Here is a 19,970-nt window from a genome sequence, read left to right on the forward strand (position 1 = left end):
AACTATGGTTTTGAAGCACTAGATTTAATCTTCCTATTAAAAAACAAGTCTAAAATTGGAACATGCAGCCCACACTGGAGCAGGCCAGCAGCACATGGAGAGACTCTGTGAAGCAGGAGCATTCACTGAGCAGCAGCCAGGGAAAAGCCTCTGAAACCCCAGTCGGCTGCTGGAGAAGTACCAGTGAAGTGATCTACCTCAAGATGGGTATTAGCAAAAATTTCTTCATTGAAACAATTCCCAGGCATTGAAACAGGTGGCCCAGGGAAGTCACCATCCCTGGAGGTATTTAAGACCTGTAGATGTGGCCCTTGGGGCCATGGTTTATTGCTGGACTTGGCAGTGCTGAGTTAACAGTTTGACTTGATCTTGGAGATCTTTTGCAACCTAAACAATTTTTTCATTCTTTATTTCCAAAGTTTCCAGTATGTTTTCATAGTGTGAGATACCGTCTTGTGAATTCCTTTCCACTGAACAATAAATGTATAATTTGATAAATGTAACATAATGCTGACACATAAACTTTTAGTTATTATATAAGGTGTTAACAGAAAAAAAATAAGTTTTACTTTCTATTTTGTGGTTTAAATTTTTTATCTGTATTGTGCAGTCATTTTAACCTTTCAGTGATGTTTCACTGTGGTGATGGGAAACTTTTATCCCCCCCAGTTATTGCTGTTGACATCTTTGACAAGTCTAATTTCACGGGAGCTAGAATACCGCGATTTCATGAGATTAAAGAAGATTACCCAAAAGATCTGGAGTCATCTGTTGTCTTCCCTGATACTCTATTCAGACCTTCAGAAAGGAAAGGTAAAACCCTTCTGCTGCTGTTTGGTGAGCAATTATGGCCAGCTCCCAGGGAGCATGATGGATCCTCAGGGAGCAGAGTGGTACTGGGGTGAGAGCAGGGCGATTGTCTGCACAAGTGAGCATTATTTAGGGATGGAGCAGCTGTGCGTGTTTCTGAGGCATTTTGCCTGCCGGCAGTGATGGAGGCATGGGGGGCTGTGGGACTGGCTGTACCTGTCTGTCAGGTCTTGCCTGCAGCCCCTCAAAGCCCTGTCAAAGCGGGAGAAATGCTCTGCCTCTGTTCCCACCAGGATGGGATGGGATGGCTGCCCAGTGCCTGCAGTCCCACAGCTGCCTTCCTCCAGCCCCTGCAGAGATGGAGGGAGGTGGTGTGAGAGACAGAGAATCCAAATCTGGGAGCTCAGAGAGCTGTTTTCAGAACTAGGCAGCAAGGAAAAAGTCTTGAGCTGGGTGATCAGGGAGAATACATGGGGGAGTACCTGCTTCCCAGTGTGTCTAAAGTATCCCAAGATTGCTGCAAAGCACCACAAGGTTTTGGGCAAAGGGAGAGAGGGTAACTCAAAGTCCAAGAGATGTACCATTGTTGAATGTCTTCTGAATGAGGAAATAATAGCTCTTGTGAAAATAATACATAATAAGCTAGTACAGCTTTATGGCTTTTTGCTTAGAAACAGAGTATCTGCTTCTATGATTTGTATCTTTTCTGTAAGACAAAAGGGAATGGGAATTTTAAGAGAATCTTCCAAAACAGAAAGCTCATTAAATGACAGAATTAGCAGGGAGAAGTCTCGTGTGAGTAGTTGGTGTGTTCATTAATACTAGTTTTGCCATATATAAATGCATTTTAACATCATGCATAATGTTTTAATCTTCTTAAGTTATGCCTGGGGTACTTATATACTTATGTACCTTTTAGCTTAGAAATTGCTTATTTTATAGCTAGACTAAATGGCTTTTCACTGTTCAATGGTTATTTGATTATCAGCTATATAACTCTGAATTGTGCTGAAATTTTATTAAAAATGTCAAGTAGAACATTAGAAGCACGCTGAGTGCTCTAAGCCTGGAGTTGTAAGAACTCTAATTATTGTATCTTGGCAAAGTAAAATTACCAGTTTAAATAGTAGCTTTGAAGCTGTGTGCAAAGAATTTAATATTTCTGTTGATTCCATAGCAGTGCCTACAATGAAACCTTCAAATCAGAAGATACCCTCTAAGTTGAACAGCAATGAGTTCAGCCCTGAGAGTGCTTTTGCAAAGAGGAAGAAGCGACACCCAGACGTTGAGACACATCACACTGTTGCCATGGTCATTATATACCGATCCCTGGGACACCTCCTGCCTGAAAACTATGATCCTGACAGGAGGAGCTTGAGGTAAACTTCAGACCTGTTTGTGGATTGTTCAGATCTCTTTTTCTGCTCTCTGAATGCGTGGGGGAGACAGAGCTGCTTTTATACTGGCCAAGGGTCGTTAGTGCTGCTGTTATCACTGCAGTACTGCTTCATGTCCTCCTCTGGCACACTGTGGGAGAATAACCATGCTAGAAGTGCCAGCAGTTTTTGGAAACACATCTGGAAGGCTCTTGGTACACCTGCCTCACTTTCTGAGCAAAAGCAACCTGAGATCTTCTATTTGCAGAATGTAGCTTTGCGTTTTGATGTGTAGATCACTGTGCAATCTTTCTCCTTGTGCAGATTGCCAAATCGCCCTATCATCAACACACCTGTAGTGAGCGCAGCCATTCACAGTGATGGGGAGTTTCCTCCCAACCTGGTGGAAAAGCCTGTCATAGTGGAGTATGCCATGCTGGAAACAGAGGAGAGAACAAAGCCTGTCTGTGTCTTCTGGAATCACTCCATCACGTATGTCTCCTGCTTGCTTTAGGGCTGTGAGTGACACCATCTGAGTAGCAGAAAACTCCTGCCCTTATCCTGGGAAGATAGTTCTGCAGGAAACCCTGTCTTGGTCTGTCTGTTCAACTGACAACTGATTTTTGGTGGAATAGAGCCATGTAGTGATTTCCCACTAACCTGAGAAAAATGAAAATAATTATCATAACTCCTCAAACAAAGGATTAGCTATGCGGTTTCTAAGAAACACAGAGCTGTCATGTCTTTCTGCAGGGTTCATTTTCACCCAGAAGAAATAAATCCCACAATTTCCTTGTATTTGTCCATGCTATTTGCCCACGGATGTATGTCTGGACAAACATAGTCCAACTCCAATGTCTGAATTCATGGCTTGCCTGGGGTCTTTAAGTCAGGATTTTCAGGAGATGATTCAGCTCTTCCATGGGCTGAATCTTCTCCTGTTACACTCCAGTGACTATGGACAGAGTAGATAGCAAACAGGCACCTACCCTTGGTGCCTCAGCCAGGGCTAGTGCAAAAAATTACAAAACCAAACCTTCATTTTGGTAGAAATGAGGACTGAGGTTTTTCAGATAAAATTGGGAGAAAAGATTATGAATTTCTGAATCACAAATTTTTGACTCAAAAGTCAATGCAAAGGCAGTTGCACTGGTAAGAAACTTAACTTTCATTTCACCAACTATTGTGGATTTGCTTTCATTTGTTTTAGTGAAAAAATGGAGGGAGTGGAAATACCTTTTTTGGGACATTAGACCTTTTCAGTTTATGGAAAGCAATTGTAATATAGAAGCAGAATATAAGGAGAGAGTATTTGACTCTCTAGGAGGGAAGTGTTAGGAAAAAGATGAAATGTTCTGAGAGTCATTCATTTAGGTCTTTTGTGTTCAGTAAAGTTCAAGATAAAGACATCTTTTTCTTGAAAATGAAAACAATTATATGAGCTGGAACTGTATATGCTGATGTTTTATTGGTTTTATGGCATTGTGGAAACAGCACAGTCCTGTTGGAGATATTTCAAGAGTGTGGATAAAACAAAAGAAAATGTTTTGAGAGGTAACCACATTCATATTATGCTTTCGCAATATTATGAGTATAACATATATATTGCAATTTCCAACTACAAACCCAGGTACACAGTGAGAGGATGACATGGTCTGCCTAGGGCAAAAGGAATAGCTGTTACTTGTTTCGTAAAAACCAAAAAATTCTAGTAAACCTATGGAAAAATCCATTAAAGGCAATATCCTGTGCTGGAAATAAAATAGCAAACTAACCTAGGGAATGTGTGCCTCCTAGTTAAAGGCTTCAGGAGATTATATCATTTAAAGGATCAAATATGCAACAGAAATCTCTTATCTTCACAGTAATAAACTCTTCATTTGCCCACATGTGAAGTAGTGTTTTTATATGCACTTATATGCACTCTGTCAATCTGCTGATTGTGAGGGAATGGCAAGTCCTTTTTCCTAAATTTTTAAACATTGTTTGAGCTTGAATAACTCATTAGCTCTAAAGTGATTCATCTGTTAGCTATTCGCTGGCAACTTCGGTGGCATTGTTATCTGTGTTACGTCTTCCTACAGCCACAATTGAAAAGCAGCTCTTACGTGGCATGTAATGAAAGGGCTTTTAGAAAGAGAGTACTTTTTGAGAGGAAGTGATATTAAAATTTAACAAATATTTTATTGCTGAATGAAAAAGAGGGCTTGTCATATTTAATTGAAAAATCTTTCAGTAACTGCAAGACTATTTTTATTACTCATTAACTTCAAAATAGAATAATTAATATTGATAGAAAATAATTCCTGAAGTCACTGGAGTGAACCATAACTGCACAGGGAAGAATTTTAAGGCAGCAGTTCCTCCCCATTGTTAATATAAGAGATCTCCTGGCATGAAATATTATTTATTAGAGAAGGTTTTAACCTTTTCTTTTGTACTTTTCAGAGGAACTGTATAATGATATCATATTATTGCTGAAACATATTTCACTCAAAAACATGTGTCCTTTTGTGGTTCTGGTATCATATAGCTTGGTTACAGACATTTTGTTCTGCAATCTCTTTCCTATATTGGGCGTGTGGTCACTGACCCAAAAGAAAATTTTTAATTTTTTTTTTACTCAAAACAGACTGTTATAAACCCACAAAATCTGACCAACTGTCTTATCAGAAACTACTTCAACTGAAGGCCTTTTTAGTTTGATGATAGGTACTCTTTCAGGCAGGTGACAACTATAGATAATTCTGTCCTGTACTTGCAGTCCTCTCTGATTGTGCAGCACAAGCTGCCACAGAGGGCAGTGGAAGGTGAGGGGAGATTGGAGGATGGTGCTCAGAAATGCCTTTTTTCCCCACAGGATTGGCGGGACAGGTGCCTGGTCCTCCCGAGGGTGTGAGCTGTTTTCCAGAAACCACAGCCATATCGCTTGCCAGTGCAACCATATAACCAGCTTTGCTGTCCTGATGGACATTTCCAAACGAGAGGTGGGTGATGTCAGGCTTGTGATTTTTGGAGACTTTGGTTTTCAAGGGCTTTGGCACAGAGCTTGAACTTTGTGTGTGACTCGGGACATTGTCAGCAGATTAGTCCCAGTGTCACGAGTGTGTTGCCCATGCCTGGCAGCACCTGCCACTGGGTTTGCTGAAAGGACCTTCTTACCTGGTTGGTGCATTCTCTGAACACTGTCCATACACGCTCAACATGTTTAGCAGCTAAAGAGGTGGCATCACCCACTCCTGTTGGTCCCTAAGTAAATCTGTATGTTGGCTCAGTATAATGAAAACATTGGCATCCTGAGTAGTAGATTTGATTGGAGGAAAAGGAAGGGAAAGCCCCCAGAGTTCCTGTCAATCTGTCTTTCTACAGAATGGGGAGGTGCTTCCTCTGAAGATTGTCACTTACACAACCGTATCCATCTCGCTGGCGGCATTGCTGATCACCTTCATTTTGCTGGTCCTGATCCGCACACTGCGCTCCAACTTGCACAGTATCCACAAAAACCTGGTGGCTGCCCTCTTCTTTTCTGAGCTTGTCTTTCTTATTGGAATCAACCAGACTGAAAACCCGGTAAGACTTACTCTGTGTTCATTGCTAGAGTTGTTCTCGAGCTTTAAATCAGGGGGTTCATATTGCAGCTTTTACCTTCTCCCATCTGTTTCACTTTCTCCTCTTTTTGGCTTCAACACTTACTTGAAAAACATCAGATTTTTAGTATATTCATGTGTGGTTGATAACATTAATAGCAATGGCAGGCAATAGGACTATATCTTATTTTCAGAGAACATATGACAGCAGCCCTCTTGAAGGTTTATCCCAGGAACTGAACCTTAAATACCGATTTCTTCCTTCCTTTCCATCAGTGTGTTTTCTGTCTTGCTTTGCCTGTTCAGTAGGAGGCTCTCCAGTTTCCCCTGCAGCAGGTACCTCCCAAGCCCAAGTGGCTCCTGGTGTTGACTCACAGGTTGTCAGTGATGTGGTGCTGGTCAGGTGCTAATATGCACATTGTGCACCCACTGGCCATTCTGGAGAAGCCACTTGGCAGGCATGGGACAGCTTGCTACATCCAAGATGCAGCAGGAGACCCGTCAGTTTGCTTTGTGCCTTCCAGACACAGTGGTTGTTGGCTTCAGCCCATCACATCTGTTGACAAACCTTAGTGCAAGGCTCCCCAGCATTGTGCATGTCAAGAAATGCAAGTTATGAATAGACTGAGTATGAAATAGATATAAACCACACATGAAGTGTGTTCTGTACTTAAGACCTCATTGCTCTCTTAAGCATGTGACATATATGTAGTCTTGCTGCTGTTCTTAGTAGCACCCATCCCAAAAGCCGTGGCTGTCATTCAGACAAGTGAGAGACAGACAAGGGCTCCAGCACTGCCAGGCTGCACAGGCACCTTTGCCAAACAGGCTGGACACAGATGAGGGATGACATGCAACAAAATGTATGTCCTTAATAGATAGGAAAAAAAATTCAGAATGTTACTTTAGGGATTATCGGAACACTGTGAAGAAAATTTATCTTCTAGAAATCCATTAATGTACATGTTTCAATTTAATTTTTGAGAGGGAAATACAGTGTTGAGATCAAAACAAAACAATAACAATAAAAAAAATCATGCTGATTTCACATTATGCAAGCAGCAGAAATAGGGGAATATGCCTCCATTCAATGAAAATCATCACCATCATAGTAGTGATACTGTGGTGCCTAAACACACAGCCTCATTGGCTGTATAACTTAATCCTACACTGTCACTCTGGCTTCTAATATCCACTTGAGCTATAACATGCATTTTTAAAAGTATCTAACCTTGACTAATTTCAGCTTCCAGTAACTGAGTGCTGACAAGAACTTTTCCTAGTAAATTTGAGAGAGATCTCTTATAAAAATTGTCTTGCCAGGAAACCTCTGTTTAATAGTATTGCTTTTGGAAAACTGTATAAAACTAAGCTGCTGAAATTATTCAATTTCTAAGATTCAGGTTAGTCTGTTGGGTTTTTTTCTGGCCTTCTTCTGCCACTTTACCTTTTGAAAAACTGTGAATGCCAAACTGGATAAAGCTTTCCAGCTGGTTGCATCACTTCCAATTCTGTATACCAATATTCCCTTTTACCAGGAACCCAGGTCCTTTATCTGCTGCTGTGGTTAGATATTCTGCAGTGACCTGCCCTCTGGGATATGGTCTCATGTCATGTGTGAACTCGTGTTGTCTTTGTTTCATTATATAAATGTTTGCATACTAAAATAACTTTGCTGAAAGGAGCTCACCTTGCCAATTGATACACAGCACTCTCTGTAACTTGACCTTTCCCATGCCTTGCTGAGCACACCACTCGTTTTTCACTGCATTTCACTGGCAAGGGGTAGTTTATACTCTTTCATTCTCCAACATATCTGCTGAGGAGGTGGGGGCCAAGTCCACATCCCTACAGAATTTGACCAAAATTATGCCATAAATGATGGCTCCTCATTTCCAGATTCATTTCATAGTATCATGAAGCACCAAGCAGAGGTTTATAAAAGTAGTAAAACAGTTCATTACATCAATACCACAAATCCTAATGGTTGTACTTGGTGACATTGTTCTCTTTTACTCCTTTACTCCTTCTCATTTTCATGGGGGAGGGCTCATGGTGTGATCATGTCCTGTAGTGTTACCAGGACTCAGTGAAACGCCCCACACCTTTACACCATTTACACAAAGATCTTTAATTTATAGAATGTATTTCATACAGCAAGAAAGCTGCTCCTTACAGCCTACCCAGACAATTTGAGAAGGCAGGAGGGCTGTAAGCCATGTCTGCTTGAGACAATTATTCATCTGTCTGTATGGAATGAGAGTTGTCTAACGAGTCATGCACTGATGAACATAAAGAGGTAAAGAATGCTGGAGCACAAATAATGCTGTGCTGCTTGGCACCCAGCCTGGCTTTTATGGGTTTCTGTAAATTAACAGTCACATTTCTGGGTGAGGTTTTAATCTTTCCCTGGACTATTGATAGAAAGTGATTTATTTTCTTTCTTTTTTCTTACCTGAAAAAGGTAATGCTCAGGGCAGCACTCTACTCATAAGCATGTGAGAGTAGGAACAAGAAAAGCACTACTTGAATAGAGGGAAGAAAGATGGTTTATTTAGTGAGCCACATTTTCAATAACATGTGATGTTATAATATGCTGATGTAGTAAGTGAATCCAGAAAGTTGGCAGTCTTTGTATGATTCTTTTGCTCAGCAAAGAGGTTAAATGTACTTTAAACAGGAAAATGTACATATCTGAGCATTACACCATGAAAAACCACTAAAAACTCATGCCAAAGTCTGAAAGCAAGGTCAGTGCTGCACAGCAACAAAAGGTTACAAAACACAATGTAAAATATTTTCTTACAAAAACTGAATGGTTGCACAAAGTTCTCTTAATTCAAGCTTATCAACAGATCCTTGGTAAAATTCTTTGTTTGGCTTCTGAAAGGAGAAAGTTAATTGCAAGACTGCAATTCAGGTGTCAGATGCTTGTAGTCACTCTTGTTTTCACTCATCAAACTGTTAAGTTGGGAGAGAAAATTGGTTAGCAGGTATTACAGAAGGGCAAGTATCTGACGGTCATAGGTTTCAAGGTGGCTATTTGATCACAAAGATGACTTCAGCTACCAGTGTGCCCATTGTAGCTGTTACTTTTAGTCTCACTGTGGACCTGGTCTCTGATTTCAGCAAGTCCTTAAATTTTGCTGCCCTCAGCCTGACAGAGCTTAGTGATCCACTTTACTTTAAAAAAGCAAAATCTCTCACGGTATGAGCAGGTCTTCTTAGACTCTGAAAAACTTAATTAAAGGCAGTATATTTGTTCTGCCAAAATCTTTTTATTACACTTGCCATTAGCTACGCAGGGGGAACAAGTGACTCACTGGGTTGTGATTCAGAAGAGCAATTCTAATTTCCCTGCCCTTTCCCTTCTGCAGTTTGTGTGTACTGTGATTGCCATCCTCCTGCATTATTTCTACATGAGCACCTTTGCATGGATGTTTGTGGAGCAGCTCCACATCTACCGGATGCTGACTGAAGTGAGGAACATCAACTTCGGGCACATGCGGTTCTACTACGTTGTTGGCTGGGGAATTCCTGCCATCATAACAGGTACCCTCAAGCGCCCCAAAAAAGCTTAGTTTCCCTGCCATCTTCACTGGCCAGGGTCAGGGAAGTTACCTCATGCCAGACAGCTGTGGGTGTTTTCCTGAAGGAGGGCAGCACCAAGCCACGTCTAGCAGAAGTCAGCCTGAATTTGGCAGATCTGTGTACCAAATGTTTGTGTGCCCTAGCTGAAGTGATACTGATGGTTATCCAGTAACAGAAACATAATTGCACAGATTAAACCAGGACTTCATAACATTGCTTGGGAATGACAGTATTTTTATTTGAACAACTTTGCTAATAGCTTTCAGAAATTTTCCTTTTCTGTGCTGGTACCTCCAGATATGCACACACAGTCTCTGAGGTAACTGCAGTGGCTTCAGAAGCAATGCTGCCTGCCCACAGGACATTACTGCCCTTCACTGGACATTCCCACTGCCTACTGTCTACCAGCAATAAATACTTCTGAAGGGAATTTCAGTGGCTCTGTTTTATTTGGCATAAAACCAAGCTGGGAATACTAAAGCTGCCTTTTACTTAATTTCAGATACAAAGGCTGTAACTTTCAGCTGAGGAAAAGTAATGAAAATCTGGAGGCAGTAATCTTTTAAACCAGTCCAGAGTGATCTACTGGAGCACATCCATCTCCGCCCTCACTGTGCCTATTTTTGCCACAGACATTTCCAGTGTTACCCTAAGCACACGGTGCTGTGTTAATTCAGGCAGACAGCTCCTCAGGAACTGTGCTTCATGGAACAGTTGGAGTGGGCATTTTTGGTTCAACTGTTTCAGCATGTATCTGTAGCCATATGGGAAATCACATCATAGGCAGGCAGTTAACTTTTTTCCAATTAGTTTTATTTTTGCAGATAATATCATACTGTCAGCAATGGCAGAGGTTTAGGTGTCTCTGAGATCAAACAAATAGCTATCACTCATGAACACTTGCAAAAATATTATGGAACAAGTTAGATTTAAAAATACATACTTGTTCTTTTTTCTGTGTGTTTTAAGAAGGTGTAATACGAAATCACAGCGTAGGCTGGTATAGGTTAATTCTCTCTTCAGGGAGCTGGTAAGTTTTTCCATATCATTTTGTGCCTAATAATTTCTACTTCTATCAGCTTATAGTAGAAAGCACAGCCCAGAAGGCTCTGCCATTTTAGATGTACCCCAGACTCTTAAAACAGAAATTGTCCTTGAACTTCTGAAGCATTTCAGATCTGTGTGACTTTTACCAGTACATACAGGACTACTGCAGTATTTTCAGGAACACTGAAATGCAACAGATATTTGGCAGCATCATTTCTAGGAGAAAAGAAGTATCATTAAATAACAAAGCTAATTAAATTTCAGACCTCATTATCTTTAGAAGAATTTTGTTTCTGCTTAAGGTTACTTTCTCTCCTGAAATCTAAATTCAGACCTTCTCAACAGATATGTATGCAATTTAAATATCACAAGCACACCATTTTTACATTTTTCTACTTAGTCTCTGTGATATGAAACTATTTTGCACTTTTGAAACTTTCCAGGTTGCGTCCTGCAATTCAATCCCCAAATCTACTGAATTTGCAGTTCTGTTTAAATGAAAAGTCAGATCCCTATTACTGAGAAAGTCAGGGGATTTTGTGAAATAAAAGATAAAGAAAACTAAGCCTTCAGTTTGCCCTTCCAGACTTATAAATCATCTGAGGAGAAAATTGTTTCATCATAAAGAGCACAATGTAGGATTTCTTGCCTGTAGATAACTTGTTACTGTACATATTTCAATTAAACTTCTCTATAAATTTTAATTTATAAACAGCAAAAAGGTTCCAACTTCATAACATGAATCCTAAACATTATTTAAATTGCTTTATGAGAGAAGGGTTGTTTATTTTTCTTAGTTGTGGTATAGTCTAGATATGGGAAGAAATTTTAGTCTTGGGACATGTAGAGGACTTTTTTATTTTAAAGACAAATACCATTTCATCTTCATCATAGCTATTCTGAGAGGGGGAAAACCCCTCCAAAACTACAGTAGCAGTGGCTTTTTGTATATTATTTTTTCTATTTTCTATGTTCAAACTGATATTCATTTCAAACTGGGACATAGTGGTCCTAAGGCATTTGTGATGGGACCAAGCTCCTTGAAGATGGGAACCTTGGCCTTTAGAGGGAGATAAAACTTAGTAAAATGCTTGCTCCAATGGGGAAGAACCACATTTAATCACAGCAGAGAAATGCAAAGTGCCATGAATAAGAATAGGATAGAAGTTGTGAGAAGGCTTACCGCCATCAAAACACTGTGGATCTGGAATAGTCCTCCATTGGGAATGATAGTGGAACATTTTAAATCAGCTTTAAGCTTGCTCATTTTAAATTGTAGTTTGGTCCATCTTGGAGAGGGATTTTATGACTTCCTTGCCACAGGAGCAAGGGGCTGGATTTGGCACTCAGCAAGACCCCCCCAGTTCTGCCTGTCTCCGTGGCAGCACACTAACTGCTTGACATATGTGTGCAGTGACTGCTTTGCCATGGAGACTGCAGCCCTTGTGTTAAAACAGGTTCTTACAGAGCCCTAAAACCAGTATCCCCCAGAAACTGGCGCTTTTCAAATCCTAAGCAAAGCAAATAATCGGGAGAGAACTGAGGCTGCCCCACAGCTGCCTGAGTCACACATGGCTGCTGAGCCCTCAAGAGCTCAGAAGGGTCAAAACATGCTTCTCCTGCAGCCCTTGGCACACTCCTGTGTGTGTGTGCTGGGATGGTCTCCACAGGACTCCTGGCCATAGGACCAGCCCCAGTTCCTACAAATGTTAGCAAGGTATCACTCAGCTTGCACACTCAGTCTGTTAAGGGCAACCAGGCTGCAGCATTTAACTGATGTGCCAAAATATTTCTCAGTATTACATTGCATTGGCTTAATTCTGCCTTTGAGTAAAGTGTTATTTCACGTGTTGTTGACTGCAGTAATATTTGAATCATGTACCTGAAGACTGCAATTTACCCCATTTGTTTAATGGAGAACTTCAGGGTAGGATTTTGAGAGTGAAAAAACGTTGCTGTCTGCCAATTACTCATAGAGCCAGAGTCCCATTAATGGGCAAATCCAGTCCTGGGAAACAGACTGTATCCATAGAATTACATCTGTATAAAATACTTTATGGTCCCTTAATCATTTATGGCTAATTCTTTCTGGATGGCAACTGCTGAAGGGGGCGGTGGAAGGGCCAATGGGAGCAGGAAAGGAGACTAGTCCTATCTCATTCCACATTTCAGTGAAAACAGATCCAATATCCACTGCTTTGCCAAATAGCCAGTTTAGTTTTCATAGACCATAGGCCTGTACCAGATGTGAATATTGGCTGTGGGCCAGTTCTAAGCAGCAAGAGTGAAATGCAGCTACCTTTCCCTTTCTCAGTGTCCTTTCATCAAAGCATGCAGACTTCAATTCAGAAAAAGATGACTCTAAATGCACAAGCCCTCGTTGCAGAGAGCAGCAGCGCCGCCAGCCTTGGCCCCTCTGGAAACAGGACAGACGCTCATCACCGTGGGTGCCCCCGTGCCCAGACAGCATGCTGCAGCCACCTGCCATATGCCACCGGCCACAGGGATCACTTTCTGTGCCCTGAAGAGGGGAGATCTCTGCAGACAGGGTACACCTGTCTCAAAGGGGGGAAAGGATCTTTGCACGGGAATTACAGGGCTCATTAAAAGAGCTTTAAGCCAGGTTTGAAGGGGGAAAGGGATAAAGCCAAGCTCACTAGAGGCAACTGAGGGCAGGATGCCAGTGTTTGTGGGATAGTGTGCTAGTGACTCCTTCCGTCTGCCATCTCAGTGGAGGCAGGGCTTGGAGATCCATGTGGCAGCAAAGACACAGGTGTGTCTGTGTTAGAAACCATTGGAATGGTTACCTTTGTTAGGGGGTGTTTTGACTGTCTAGAGCTTGATGTTGGTGATAAGAGTTGAGTGCTTATGGGTAAGAATTATCAGGAAGGATGAGACAGATACCATGGTGAGAGTCTATTATAGCCCATCCAACCAGGATGAGGAGGCCGAGGTCTGTTAGAGGCCTAACTCACAGAGTCTCTTGGGAGGCAGTCATGAAGGGCAAAGGAATCCAAATATTTTACAAGCAGCTGAGAGAAGTCTCACCATCACTACTCCTTGTTCTTGTGGGAGACTTCAGCCTAACAGGTGTCTGCTGGGAATACAACACAGCAGAAGAGAGTCCCAGAGGTTCCTGGAGTGTGTGGAAGGGAACTTCCTGATGCAGCTGATGAGTGAGCTAGCAAAGGGAGATACCCCACTGGACCTGTTCGTTGTGAACAGAGAGGGACTGGTGGGTGATGTGATGGCTGGAGACTGTCTTGGACACAGCAATACAAAATGATAGATTTCAATTCTCTTAGAAGTAAGGTGGGGATTCAGCAGAACTTCCACCTTGGACTTCCACAGGGATGACTTTGGTCTGTTTAGAGGCCTAACTCACAGAGACTCTTGGGAGGCAGTCATGAAGGGCATAGGAGTCCAGGAAGGCTGAAGATTCCTCAAGCAGGAAGCCCTAAAGGCACAGGAGCAGCCGTGCTCCCCATGTGGTATAAGACAAACCAATGGGGAAGGCCAGCCTGGATGAAGAAAGAGCTTTTGCTGGAACCAAGGGAAAAATGGAGGAAAAAGCAGGCAACTCAGGAGGACTAAAAGGATGTTGTGATCATCCTCCTATACCAGCACTGGTGAAGCCACACTGTGAATCAGTTCAGTTTTGGGGTCCTCACTACAAGGAAGACATTGAGGCACTGGAGCAAGTCCAAGAGGAGCTGGTGAAGGGTCTGGAATGCAAGTCTGATGGGGAGCAGCTGAGGGAGCTGGGGGTGTTTAGCCCGGAGAAAAGAAGTCTCAGGGACACCTTATGTGAAAGGTCTTTTCCACCCTAAACAATTCCATGACTCTATGATTTTGCAGGTCAAAGGCAAATCCCAGTCCATCACCATATGAGCAAGGTGTAGGTCACCAAGTCAGAGATCACTGTAAATCAGCAAGTGAATGTTGGGCTCAGAGACCGCCTTGGAATTGGCCAGGTTTTGAAAAATAAAATAATAGAAGGTGTGGTTTTAACTCGATTGCCTTGAGGCATTAACTCCATTTCAGACAGTGCCGAAAGCAGGGTGAGGTACCTGGGATGGCACTTCAAAATGAATCCCACCTGAGCTCAAGCACTTAACTCCCATAAGTTCCCAGGTTCCTTTGTCTCTGATGTTATTTTAGTGACAGCAAGTTAAGAATGCACTTTTTTTTTTTCATAGCATAGACATCTCCTCAGTTATGATTCATGTCATTCTGCTGCACAGGCTTATTGAAATTCCTCAACATGTCACTCACCCTCAAGGCTCACACTGTGTGAGAATCGCTATAAAACTGTGCTGAAACAAAATTCATTTGGAATTTACATTTTTTGTCATTTTTATGTAGCTGAACTTTGTTCTAGTTGGCAAAAATCAGAGTATTGTTTGATATGAAGTAATCAGAAGATTTTGATTTACAAAAGTTTTATTTCAATTTTTGCCTTCACAGAATTTCCTGTTGAATAAATTGCCATGATAATTTTCTTTATTTGAAATGACATTTGGCTATAGGTAGCACCTTTCTGATTTACTTTTTCTCCACTTTGTGACACAGGGCTTGCTGTTGGTCTGGATCCACAAGGCTATGGGAATCCTGATTTCTGCTGGCTGTCTGTTCATGACACCCTGATCTGGAGTTTTGCTGGGCCCATCGTAATGGTTGTTGTTGTAAGTAGGGGGAGTTGGCATCCAGAACTGTCTCTTCTTTACTGCTACCTTTCTCCTAAGTTTTGTCAAACAGTAGTCATGCAAAGCAGCCATGTTCTTTACATTTGAAGCAAATGTACTTGAGCTTGCATCTTTTGCTTAAATAGATAAGACATGAGCTAAGCTCCTGGAAATCAGAGGGCTGCTTGCCCATACATAGATTGCTTGTGGAACAATGGCTGTATGTCCAGAAACCCGTTTCTCATTTGCTTTGTTCCATTTTTGAAGGGTTGGTTTGTGAGATTAGTAAATAAATCAACAGAATGAGCCATAACAAGTCACTTCATCCAGAAGTCCTAAAGGAATATTAAATATTTCTACTTTCAGGAATTTAAAAAAATGGGCTGCTGTTTAACTTTTCCTTATAGCTTCTCCATCAAAGTAACACCAGAAGATAAATAGTCATGGGTTGATTCTTATCTTGAATGCCAAATGCAAGTTCTGGTCTCCTTGCCTCAAAAAGCAGACCTGAAAGCAGTGTAGGTTATGGTCACAAATCATCAGAGACATGGGACAGCCCCCACTGGAGGATCAACAAGTGGAGTGTTAAGCCTAGAGAAATGAAAGCTGCAGAGAAGGGAGGAAGCAGGAGCGTGTGTTGATTTGGAGAAAATGGCTATGGACCCAACCATTCAAAATCTTTCTCAATACAAGCAGTACCAGGAGATGGCAGATCTAGCAGAAACAGAATAAGCTGCATCATTTCTCCATAGCAGTTTAAGTTAGAAATTCCTAGAAACGGGACAATGGCAGTGGTAAAACCCTACAGGGTTTTGGAAAGTGAGTGATGCGACAAATTCTCAGCATTAATATTCAATAGAAGTGAATAAGTACAAATGCACCACCAACCTAGTACCTCCCAGCTGATGTGGAAATCAGTGGAAACTGGAGGTTTATTCAGAGTAATTATCACTGTATGCTCTGCTAGAAAATATTCCCAAATTCTGGTTTGACCAACTGAAACAAGGTGCTGGGTTGAGGTGGACACTGATTTGGACAAGGACAGCCATTCTTTCCCTCAAGCATCTTTGCATAGGGTTGTCTTAGTGGGTTTCAAGTGCTAGGATGTCTTTGACTATGTTGCCTTGAAACAAGGTGAATCTTGGAATTTAGAGACCTGTAAGTTGAACAAGAAATATTCTTGGTGCCACAAACCATTTTAGGATAAAAATTGCACTGTTATTGAAAATAGAGCTGTAACAAATGTACAGAAAGAATCCATGCAGTTATTTCAATTTGTCTTTCAGATAAACACTGTCATTTTTATACTCGCAATGAAAGCATCATGCAGACGAAGGCAACGTTCATTTGAAAAAACAGGAGTCATGTAAGTTTCAGTGCAAAAACCTGTAGACATTCTGACCAGAAATAAAAAAGCCAAAATTGCCTAAAATCAAGTTTTGGAGCAGGAAATAAGTATGTTTTTTTGGAGGAGAGTGTTGGTAGAGGCATTTGGAGCTGCTTCACCCCACCCTCTCCTGGGGTTCCTTTGGAGATCCAGTAAAACTTCCACCATGGTGCTCTGCACCACCAAGTGAAGGCAGGAGAAGGGAGAAAGGAAAAATCTATCCTCCTGGTGGTGTCATTGCAGTTCTTCCAGATCTTTCATCCTGGTCTCTTCTACACTGTCCCTTCACCTCTGCCCATAGCATGCCTAGATGGACATCATTCTGGGTCTCCCTGTGCTTGCCTATGGCTCAGAAGGGCCTCCCCTCTCAAGTGCCTGGTTACCAGCTGTGTCATGGCAGAGACCCACTGACATTCCCGTGCTGAGGGCCAGCCTCCCTGCATCCCATGCTCAGTGGGATGAGCAGCATTGCAAGTTGCAGCCTGCCACCTTCCTGAGCTGTTGTGACAGCCTGTTCTCATTAACATCTGTTTTGCCCAAAGCTCAGAATTTACCTGTGAACTCAAATGTGATTAGCTAGTGGCAGTACAGCCCCTTGGATTTTGGGGGTTTTTTTTCCAATGAGGTAGCTGTATGAGATTTCAAATGGCTGCTTTTCATTTTTGTTTTTCAATCCTGGCTGTAGGGTACTGTGTACACATTGGCATGGCTTTTCCACCCCTGGTGTCCCTGGAGCTAGACTTTGTGGTTCTGTGAACCCTAACCCTAACACTAAGCTTAATGAAAACTAAAATCTGAGAATGAGCTCCCTGGCAACATGGGTGGCCCAGTTAATAGCAGTGTGGAAGGAGCAATGTTGGTGCAGTGCCATGCTCCCCTTGGCATGCCCCTTCCAGCCCCAGTTTCCATGCAGCTGTTGGCTTTGTGCATTCTGAACCCTGCCCCCAGTAGTGTCTGGGTGTTAAGGATGAGGTCTAAATCTCCCTAAACCAGGGAATATAACTGCTACCTAATGGCAGCAGTTTTACTCATAATATAAAGCTTTTGCCACTAGATTTGTTTCTGTCTTTTGAAAGTGTCTGTGGAAATTGTATTTTTAAGCAAAGAAAATTTCCCTGAGTGCCCTCAATCCAAAACTTTGGGTGGTAACATTGGGAAGGAATGTGAGAGTGAAGGTGACAAACTGAAATGAGATGGACACAGCCATTTACTGCCCAGACATGTTCCTCAGAGTCATCAAGGCTGAGCAGCATGGGCTTGTAAAACAGTCAGATTTGTTTGAAGAAAGTCTTGGAAATGAACTTGGAAATAAATCACTTTTTTAACATGAACATGCTAAGCTGTGGAGTGTTTCTGTGAGAGAGTTGGAAAGTTATGAAAACTGGGAGTTGGTGAACACTGCCCTAATTTTCCCAAAGTGCTTTTCCAGTTGCCAAGTTGTTGGTCACATAGCACCATCCATGGGGAGAAGTTGGGCTGCTCTCTTGTATCCCATCACACGGCAAACACCCATCTATGTTTGCTTTACAGCCCCGTGCTGAGGACAGCGTTCCTGCTCCTGCTGCTCATCAGCGCTACGTGGCTGCTGGGGCTCATGGCAGTCAACAGCGACGTCATGACCTTTCACTATCTCTTTGCCATTTTCAGCTGCCTGCAGGTAAGTCGGGTAGTATATTGTCTGTGGTAGACCTTGATGAGTACACTTCTACACCCAGACCTACAAAAACCTGCTCAGCATGAGCTAACTTAAGAAAAACTGAGATCTCAAGGCAATTTTTGCTTTCTCTTCTCAAGGAGAAGGTTCTTTTCACCAAAACTATAATTGTGAGTAATTACATCTCTCACTGTTAGTCATTCTCAAGGTAAGTGCACTACCATAGTAACCTGTGGCAGTAGGCAGGTATACAGGTATACCTCTGTCATTCTAGAGACAAATTCTTTGTTACTGTGTTCTGTGTGCTCATTGTCAAGTCATCCTGTTGCTATTGCAAACAAGAGACTGCTATATTTCACCCAGAGTCAATGGCTCCAAGTTCAAGGCTTCCACAAATTAAGTTACTGTTTATAGAAATGAGACAAATAAGGATTTTCAAATGCAATGTGAGCTGTATTATGGGTTTCCTGGGTTGCCTGTCCCAGTTTACACAATTGTTGATTAAAGATGCAGAAAATAGTTATTTGTAGGAGACCTGGCATGGAAGTAGTGACAGAGCTTCATGTGGTCACAATTTGAATGTGACCAAGGATGACAGTACCTGCCCTAGCAGGTCCCTGCAGTACTAAAACAGCTACTGCAGGACACCCAAGCTGCAGCACAACAGCCACACCTTGCAGCCAGAGAAAACAAAGTCTGATGGGTCCCCTTTGGACACATCAGTCAGTGCCCTGGAAACACAGCAGATAGGTCAGCCTGGAGCAAGGTTATTTTGCCAATGCAACTTGTGTGCTCTGTAATAAATGCACCTACTCAGGCTATAAAACCAGGCTTCCACAAATCTAAAATAAAACTAAATTAAACATAAACCTGATGAAAGGGATGAAGGTCAGCAGCCGGAATTCTGCAGACTTGCCCAGAGAGGCACAGGGTAATGTGGCATTTCACATCACTGCCTTCTTTGAACTTATGTTTTTAAAGAGACATTTATGTGAATTTTATTAATGAATAATCCCAAAGTGCTAGTGCTAGCTAAGATCACATTTGATTGAATGTTAAGAAAGTGAGCTTGAAGTTTAAAGTTACTCTAAGTCAATTGCTTTGGCTGAAGTCATGAAATTCAGGCTTCTTCTGATGTTGGTACAGCTGCAACTTCATGAGTATTGACTTTTCTATACTGTGTGTCCAACCAAAGTTGATAACAATTTGGCAGCTGCATTAATTCCCTCAGAGCAAGAACATGTGAAGGCACACACATGTGTGTGCCCTGCCCCCAGCAAAAGCTGTTAATGTGTGTTCCTGGCAGCCAACAATTGCCCAGCCCTGGGGACTTTACTGATTTTCCCACCAGAGGTATTGCTTAACCAAGCAACTTAGGCAACAGAAGCTGGGACCTCTCTGCTCCCAGTACCTCTTCACATCTCACAAGGCTTTCTAAAATGCAGTATTTCTCTTAGATGCAGTATTAAGGGCTCCTTTCACAGAAGTTGCCGAGTTCCAGAGGCTTTCGCTAAAGGCTGTGACATTTTTCATGTGCTGCTGTTGATTTTTTTCTCATCATCTGTGTAAAAGATCCGAAATCCCAAATTCTAAAATCTCTGCAATTTTCTAGTGGGACATTGAGGTTCCCTTTGGATTTCTTCCCAAATCAAGCTCTGCTCTGTAAATTCTGGAGAAATGCATATTTTTGTATCTTTTCCCAGGCCTGTAACGCATATTTGAACTTGGAATCAAATTATGAAGGAGTGCTAGGAGATCAGTCAGTGCCATTTCAGTCAAGAAAGAAAGTAGTTACTGCTTTTGAAATACACCGTCATGGACGACAAACTAGAA

The 19,970-nt window shown here is 42.0% G+C and overlaps 1 protein-coding gene across 1 annotated transcript in view; it reads left to right on the plus strand.

The window, feature by feature from the left end:
- The window catches only part of CELSR1 (cadherin EGF LAG seven-pass G-type receptor 1), a 164,278-nt gene that overhangs the window by 136,946 nt on the left and 7,362 nt on the right, over positions 1–19,970 (plus strand). Inside the window, exons 20-28 of the mRNA XM_031059007.1 lie at positions 670–813; positions 1,988–2,189; positions 2,511–2,678; positions 5,047–5,173; positions 5,556–5,756; positions 9,151–9,325; positions 14,984–15,096; positions 16,383–16,462; positions 18,014–18,140. Coding sequence (XP_030914867.1) covers positions 670–813; positions 1,988–2,189; positions 2,511–2,678; positions 5,047–5,173; positions 5,556–5,756; positions 9,151–9,325; positions 14,984–15,096; positions 16,383–16,462; positions 18,014–18,140 — 1,337 coding nt within the window. The remainder of the gene's footprint in view (positions 1–669; positions 814–1,987; positions 2,190–2,510; positions 2,679–5,046; positions 5,174–5,555; positions 5,757–9,150; positions 9,326–14,983; positions 15,097–16,382; positions 16,463–18,013; positions 18,141–19,970) is intronic.

Source organism: Geospiza fortis, unplaced genomic scaffold (genome assembly GCF_000277835.1).
Source record: "Geospiza fortis unplaced genomic scaffold, GeoFor_1.0 scaffold424, whole genome shotgun sequence".
Classification (NCBI taxonomy): Eukaryota; Metazoa; Chordata; class Aves; order Passeriformes; family Thraupidae; genus Geospiza; species Geospiza fortis.